The 8561-nt window shown below is 31.5% G+C and overlaps 1 protein-coding gene across 1 annotated transcript; it reads left to right on the top strand.

The window, feature by feature from the left end:
• Positions 1 to 1062: 1062 nt before the first annotated feature.
• LOC113867141 (proteasome subunit alpha type-3) lies at positions 1063 to 7259 on the top strand. Its single transcript, XM_027502207.1, has 10 exons — positions 1063 to 1312; positions 1574 to 1613; positions 1688 to 1771; positions 2004 to 2077; positions 3099 to 3185; positions 3275 to 3359; positions 3487 to 3533; positions 4818 to 4883; positions 5576 to 5666; positions 6858 to 7259. The coding sequence occupies exons 1-10, from the start codon at positions 1209 to 1211 to the stop codon at positions 6927 to 6929; spliced, it is 750 nt and encodes a 249-aa protein (XP_027358008.1). The 5' UTR covers positions 1063 to 1208; the 3' UTR covers positions 6930 to 7259.
• Positions 7260 to 8561: the final 1302 nt, after the last annotated feature.

Here is an 8561-nt window from a genome sequence, read left to right on the forward strand (position 1 = left end):
CAATTATTTTTTCTAAGTCTCTCTTTATACTCTTTGTCTTTGTCCTTGTCATTAGTTCTTGAAGTCCTTCCAATGTCTTTAAGCTTTTATCTTCAATGAGCCTGCTTTGATTTTCATTGGAATATCTTATATTCTCCCATCAATGTTGAACAATGTGTTATCCTATTTAAAATTCACTTAATTAAAGTTGAAAGCATTCAAAATGTGTAGAAGTCAATTCTAAAGTGGCTATTCAATTAAATACATTTGTTCAAGATCTTTCTTACCACTTTTTCTATTTGATTAAGGCCATTTATATATTATTACAAGAAATTAGTTATATTTATTGTTAATGTTTCACGAAGCTAATTAATAAATGAATTTGTTAGTTAATATGACTCATAAAGAATTTGTAATAGGAAATTTTCACTTTTCTGTTTTCTTTTGTTTCTTTGAATTTGAAGTTTGGTTAATTAAAAACATTATAATTATTAAAATAAATTAACTTAACATCTATTTGTTCATCTTTTAATATCAATTTGTTTCACTATATATACATTCTAGTACAAAAATATAATTAAGATTAATTTACATGCAATTTCAGTTATATTAAATACTTTAAAAACTCAATAGAAATTCATTGACATTATAATTTTTTTTTTACATTATCATCTAATTATAACATGTCTTATAAACTAGAATTATTGACTTTTATAATAATAAAAAATTTAAAATTTATATTCATTATATATTTTCATTAATTGATAAAATAAAACTTATGTTAATAATACACTAAAATTAAACTCATAATTTTAAATTAATTTTATTAAAATTATTTCTAATTAACTTAAGGCACAACTTTAAATTTATTTTAAACTCATAAAATGATGTGTAAACTTGATAAAAGTTCAAAATTTTTAATTTGCTAAATTTTTGGTTTATAAAGTGAATTCAGATCCGGTTGGGCCAGCCCACTTTGTCAGCTGGAGAATGAGTAGCCCTATTTTGTTCTTCACTTCCTATTCCTATTTTCATAGGGGCCACTTTACAAATATCGGAGAAACAAGGAGTGAATCCTGCAATTTATTCCCTTTATTTTTTCACTGACGCAGTTGAGTTAACTCGTTGAGCAAGCAAGAACCCCCCTTTATATTCATTTCCTCTGCACTTCACTCTGCAGAGAGTCGTCGAAGAAGAAAGAAGAAAGAGCAAAATCAAGCGTTCAAAATATGAGTAGCATCGGAACAGGTTACGATCTATCCGTCACTACTTTCTCTCCCGATGGCCGCGTTTTCCAGATCGAGTACGCTGCCAAAGCCGTCGACAATAGCGGGTACTTCTTTTCTTTCCACATTAACCACCTTTTTATAATTCACAAGTATTTTAATAATAATAATAATACGAATAATGGGGTTTGTTTATTTTTTCAGAAATTGAATGATGGGTTTTGAAAAAAAAAAATTAAAATGAAGGGTTTTGGTTTTTCGGGAAGTTGAATGATGGGTTTTGGAAAAAAAAAGTTTTTTTTTTTTTTTATATATATTTTTCAGTTTTTGTGTTTGTTAGTGATCTTAGATTTGGAGCTTTGATGCAGGACTGTTATTGGGATCAAATGCAAAGATGGTGTTGTGTTGGTAGGTTATTTTGAAATTTTCTGGTATTTGGGTGTTGCCTTTTTTTGTTTTTTTGACACGGGGTTCGGTTTTAGGGCGTTGAGAAGCTTATTCCATCGAAAATGATGCTCCCGGGTTCCAATAGAAGAATACATTCGGTTCATCGTCACTCCGGGATGGTACTTTGCCATTTACATTTTTTTTATTTTTTAAGCATCTTGTTGCTTTTTTCTTATTTAAACTTTTTGTTGCTTTTGCTGTTTGTTTTGATTCTTCAATTACCGCTGAGATTTGCATATTAGAGATGTGATTTTACTTGCATTTTGTTTACTAGCTTGACTATGAATTGATTTTATGTTTTGGACTTCTTTTGATGTATGTATGTATGTATGAATCTTCTTCCAATTTTAGGCTGTAGCAGGATTAGCAGCTGATGGAAGGCAAATTGTTGCTAGGGCTAAGTCTGAAGCAACTAACTATGACAGGTTTACCTCATTTTTGCAATATTTATATTTGATGATTTATATTTATCTTAACATGCATATTCGTTTGTTGTCTTTACCAACTGAATTCTCTATCCTTTTGTTGGGCTACTGCCATGAAGGATTGATGGACTAATTGAAACTTTGTAAAGTAAGTTAGCCTTGTTTTGATTTTGAACTCAACATAATTATAAATTCTTTTCATTTAGCTATATTTTTCTCATGAAAAAAGTAGTAGCTAGATTTCACCAATTATTATTTTTGATGGACTAATTGAGTCCCTGTTGCACAACTCAACCCTGTTTGTACTTTTGAAGTCAGCCTTATAAGTTTTGATTTTTTATCCCTTCATCCCACAAAAAAATAAGTGATCGCTAGCAAATTTCATGAATCATTTTAGGTTACCATAATTCTCTTCCATTGGAGTTAAAAATAGCTGAATAGCATGAGCATCTACTGAAACAGTCATCTGTGGCCTATACACCAGATTTTTGCATAACACACTGAGTGATAACAATAGACCTTGTGTTACACTGTTACATAAATTTTTACTAACTGAAATCTAATCAAAGTTGTTGTATGTACTAAAAATAGAGCTTTAAATGGGGCATTGCAATCAACACCTTCAAATAGTTCACTGTTCTTGAACATCTGAATCATTGGTAATGTTTGGCCCTGGATTGAATCATTGAAATGAAGCTTACCATGGAAGCCGTGCATTTCATGCTTGTTTTCAAATTTCAATACACAGCCATCTTTATGTTTTTATTGAAAGACATAATTGGATCCTGGGAAAGGAGGTTAAAATGTGTTAACACCCTAATGCTAAAATTTTCTGTTTATTGCAGTTATGTATATTTTATCTAGTTGAAGATCTTTTTCTTTTTTTTATATTGTATTCATTATGTGCTGCATTATGGCATGTCTGAAGTATAAGGATCCCTTAACTCTGAGGTTAATTGGATATTTGTGTTCAACTTTTGAAAAGAAAAAGATGTTTATTATGGCTTATATTTCTTTACAGTGTCTATGGCGAACCAATTCCTGTTAAGGAACTTGCTGAACGTGTGGCTAGTTATGTGCACCTTTGTACGCTATATTGGTGGCTCAGGTTCAATGAGACTGAATGCATTGTAGTCCTTTTGAATTTGTAGTTTGTCATATTTCTTATTATTAATAGATCTATAATGATGCCTGCAGACCTTTTGGATGTGGTGTCATACTTGGAGGTTATGACAGGGATGGACCACAATTGTACATGGTTGAACCTTCTGGCGTTTCCTATGTGAGTCTACTTTTTATTTGACAGAAACTTCCAGACTTCTTTGTAATTACTAGAGCTATTGATACTCTATTTTGTCAGTTCCATGTGATATTTTTTAATTGATTTGTTTATTTGGTATTTGTTCTAGAGGTATTTTGGTGCTGCAATTGGGAAAGGGAGACAGGCTGCTAAAACGTAAGTAAATATACTCTACTTATAATGTAAATATGTAATACCGCACCAAATTGAACATGTATATTTTCCTTCTTACTCTCCTTGCTAAAGGTGATATCTAATCCACTTCCCATTTGTATCCATAGATTTCTCTTAAATGATGTTTTGTATTCTATAACAAGTATATTCCATACTATCTAATAACTACATGGAGTTGCTGTTAAGTGGGATCTTGGTTTATGAATTAATGGATTAAGCTCCTGAAGCTTGGGCAAGATAGCAGTAGACCTTCTTAGAATCATCACTTATCGAGATTGTCTTATTTGTGGAATAACAAAGTATTAGACCAATTGATAATGCATTAGTTCAATTCCCTCCCCCCCCTGTTTTCATTATTGATATCTGCTTCTAAGTTCTAATTGATTGAAATGAATGAACAAAAGCAAGGAAAAACTAATATAAATTAGATTTTGCTCCTGAATCATTTAGCCATTGACTCCAATGCAAAATATCTCACTTGCACCTCTTGATGCATTCCTCGGGCCATTTTCATCCAGACACTGAAAATAGTGGACTCTGAACCACTGAACCAAATTCCTAATTATTGTTATAAACCCAAAATGACTTGGTTATATTAGGTTGTTATAGATGTAGACCTATTTTCAGCTTTTCACTATGTGTGGCAATCGGGTGGGAAAGGGGATTCAAATGGCAGTGGAAGCATGACCAACATCTCCAATTGTACAAATTTTTACCCTTGTGTCTCTTTTGGAATATGGTGGGTGGAAGTTAAAATTCGTTCTGTCAATAACAAAAGGTGGCTCAGTGCATGAGACTTCTGCCATTATGGGTCCGGGGAAGGTATCAAATAAAACTGTAGAATTTGGTTTATGTGTATGCTCAGATGTGTCAAGGTTTATTTTGTTTGCTCACTTCTGCATCATCTCCATTCCTTTGTATGCTTGTAAGTTGTAAAATTGATGTTTATATTTTGATAAATACGAAAAATTGCATATTTGCTGTGTCTCTTAACACAGGACAGGAAGTTCATGTATATTATACATGTTTGAAATATTTTGTTTATGTGAATAATATAATATGCTTTTATTTCCTTTTTCCTTAAAGTTATTGCTACTGTAGTGATTTCTTATGCTGCATTGCATTAGTTTAAGATCAAAGCTTTCTTGTTGTTACCTTGAAAATATTTCAATTAGTATGAACTTGTGACCTGATTCTAATATGATCTTGAATTATCAGACTTACGTTCAATATGATTCTAATATGAACTTGTTAATTTCTTGGCAGAGAGATTGAAAAATTAAAGCTTGCTGATATGACTTGTCGACAAGGGGTTATTGAAGTAGCAAAGATGTAAGTGGCATGATTATTGGTTATAGTATGTGTAGTTCCTTTACTTTTATATTCATAATTTGAGAGTCGCCCAATTTTGTATTTTGATGCATCCTTCTGTCTCTCTTTATAATACTGATTGTGATTAGAGTATCAGTGAAAACAATGTTGGCAACTAATAATAATTAGAAAATTGAGGTTATAGGATAAAAATGCTCCGTACAATTTTCCTTTGGAACTTCTAATAGCATTACAGGATCAAGGTAACATTGTAAAACTGAACATGAGAAGGAATAGGAAGTTCTAGGATTTTGTAGTGTGCTTGTTTGTCCTTATCAAGACTTAAAAACTGTGAAGTAACAAGAATTGATTTTTATCCAACCAAAAGAAAAATTATAATATTTTCCAAATAGCTCTTATGGGTAATTTATGTTTTACAGTTACTGGAATGACAGAGAGCTCTGGGCATTGAGATTTTGAGTTTCAATTTGTTTTTTTGCAACTTTCAAGCTAATTTATATAAGAAATTTCCTTCTTTTTTTTTTTTACTTTGAAATTATATTTATCCGTATTTTATTGGATGGATAGCCTTACCTTGGGGCTTTTCTCTGAAAAAAGGGGAATCTTTTATCATGACATGCTACTCCTTATCTAAGTCAATTGCTTGATGTTAGTTGTTCCAACAAATTTTTGCATTTGTTTGTGCCAAGCAGTATATATGGTGTTCATGATGAGGCAAAGGACAAAGACTTTGAGCTAGAAATGAGCTGGGTGTGTGATGAATCAAACCGCCAACATGAAAAGGTAAGGCTAGGTGTCTTTTAGTTACTTTTTATTAAGGAAAAAATTGTTTCCATGAACTGTGATTTGTTTATGAACTGTAATTTTTTTATTTGTTTCTTTTGCTTCCTTATCTAGCAATTTCCTTACCTAGTCTTATTTCCTGATTGAGAGGAAGGAGGAAAAGAGTGAAGAAAATTCTTTATGGAGGGTATACTGGTGGGGCATAAGTGTTAAGTTGGGGGAAGGGGGAGAACATTAAAAGTAGTTGGCTGCTAACATGAGGAAAGGAGTTGTGTATTGCTGGCATTTAAATTATATCTGGAGCTGATCCAAGACTTTAATTTGATGAATACAAATTGAGTGTGCTGGACTGAAACTACCTCCTTGCAACTCTGATCACTCACTCACTATTTCTTTTGGGTTAAAAGGATTAGGTGTTTCTTTACTACAAAGCCTCTCTATTATGAATATGGGGTCCAGATAAATGTTGCTAAATATGCTTGTGTGTGTACTCTTTTAACACCCTACCTATTCTCATGAAATTTATCTATGGAATGTTTCTGGACCATCATTGTTGTGTTGGCATAAACATTTCTAGCAAAGGACTTCCTCAATATGGATTGGTTTTTTGTACCTTCTGTCAGTTATATTGAGTTCTGTTTGCAAATTTTTCCTTCCTGTCATAAAAAGGAGCACATGGTTGGTGCATTTGGATACACAACTTAATTAAATTCTTATTTTATGAGCTTTTTTAACATGATGACTTATGTCATTGGAGTTGGATGAAAACAACTTATTTTAATGATGTATTCAGAAGCTTATTGGAATAAGCTAAAAAGAACTTAGTCACAAACTATTTACATTAGCTGATCATGTGCTCTTCCAAGTAGGCCCTGCACCTGTAGCACCCTTGTCCTTTGAATTCTCTCACGAGACATACTTGGAATGTTAGTGGACAGTTTCGCTGTTCAAATCATTTCCATTTCGAAAGAATGGACAGTTTCTTGTCTTGAGTTTAACAAGTTTCACTGGAAGCTATAATGCTTTCTAGTGAAGTCTTCAGTCTTCACTCCCACATGAGGCTAACTTGAGTTAGAATGTTGGTTTTGTTTTTCTATTTTAACTGGTGGCCACTTCTCTGGCTTTGCAACTGTTTGCAAGAAATTATAATTTTTTGTTAGTCTATATGCTTACTTAATTGATCTTGTATAGGTCCCAGATGACCTTCTAGAAGAAGCAAAAGCAGCAGCCAAAGCAGCTCTTGAGGAAATGGATGCAGATTAATAGATTAAAAATGTTTATTCAAACGTTGTATTTCGTAACTTGTAACTGAGCATTTGGAACATCTATAGGAAATGCAAAGGCTTCAATAGTTGGATTTTGTATGCTTCTTTATGATTTAATGCCTTTGTTGATTTCCTGTTTATGGGGAGAAATGTTTTGAAGTGCTTTAAATACCGACCTTCATTGATTTTAGTATTGAATTCTGTCTCACAATTCCACTTGTGCTCACCATTGAGTTTATCTTTTATTTAGCACCTTATTTTTGTCTGCAATCGCAGGATTAGAAACACTAAATTGTAATGTATTTCTGTTATTAAGCGAGTTGTTTTTAGCAATGTTAGAAACAGTGTTTGAAATTATTTTAAGACACTTTATTCTAACCAAATTTCATATGGATCTCATTAAAAAATCAGTGGCTATTCTTCTTTAGCACTGTTGAATGTAACAATGATGCCTCTTTGATAAGTTGATATCTAATTCCTTAAGGCCTTAGAAAGGACAACTCTCCTAAGGTTTTTTTATTTCAAATGCGAAACTAGAACTGTAGTTTAGTCAAAAAGTAGTTATATATAGTCCATAACAGAGTTCTAACGCGAGTTGGTGTTCAATTGTGGAAAGAAGAGCAGAGTTAGAGTATGCTAGTTTATATTGATAACCAATGAAAAAACATCTTTGATTGATGGGATAAGTTCCATTAATAGCAAGGGCATGGCATACTCAGCATAAGAATACTAAAGTAATGGCTTGATTCCCCTATAAGAACAAGCGCAATAAGGCTTAATTATTATCTTTCATTTAATCCCAAATGATGAATCCGCAAGGAAATTTGTTATGATGCATTCTCTAAGGAAGAGGTTTGGTCTCACTGTCTATTATTCATATATTAAAATATATATTTCTTAATTTCTAGTTAGGTATTCTTTGTGGTGAGGTTCTTGAAGTCTTAAATACTAATGGCAGGTCACTAGCAAGTAAAATGAATAGCCATGACCATTAACGACAGCAACAGCAAAAAGAAATGTGCCAATACTTCCAAAAAGCTTTTGATTGTAGGCATTTGTATTTTAGACTTCAACATCATCATCACAGCAGATCCCATATGCAAACCAATACACTCACAAACATTTTTTATTATTTGTTGAAATTTATTTAAAATCACCAAATTACGTGTGTTTCACTCTTAATTTAATAACTCTTGTTCATAATTTTCAATAAATTTTAAGCAATAATTATAGTGTGTTAAGAAAAATGTGTTATTTGAATTGAAAAACAAAGTTAAAAGGTATTAACTTCTAGAGTAATTTAAAATTAGAAATAATCTTAGTACTCTTTTATTTTATTATTAATAATAATAATTTGAAACATATAATTTGAAGGTATTAATAAAATTTATTTAAATTGCTATTTTTAGTTTAAAAAGCAAGTAAAAAGTTTCAAAAGTTGACTAATTTTTTATTAATATTTTAATATATTGACCTCTTTTTTATAAAATCCTGTAGTTAGTAAACCAAAATGGAGTCATGTAAGCAATGGTAAGTAGTAGTTTTAAGATTTTGAAATGCTTTCTAAATTATTGAGAAGTTCAATGTAACGTATATTTTAACACTCACCTTTTATCTTTGAATTCATTTT

The sequence above is a fragment of the Abrus precatorius genome, unplaced genomic scaffold (assembly GCF_003935025.1).
Source record: "Abrus precatorius isolate BTA unplaced genomic scaffold, Abrus_2018 Scaffold5, whole genome shotgun sequence".
NCBI classification, from domain to species: Eukaryota; Viridiplantae; Streptophyta; class Magnoliopsida; order Fabales; family Fabaceae; genus Abrus; species Abrus precatorius.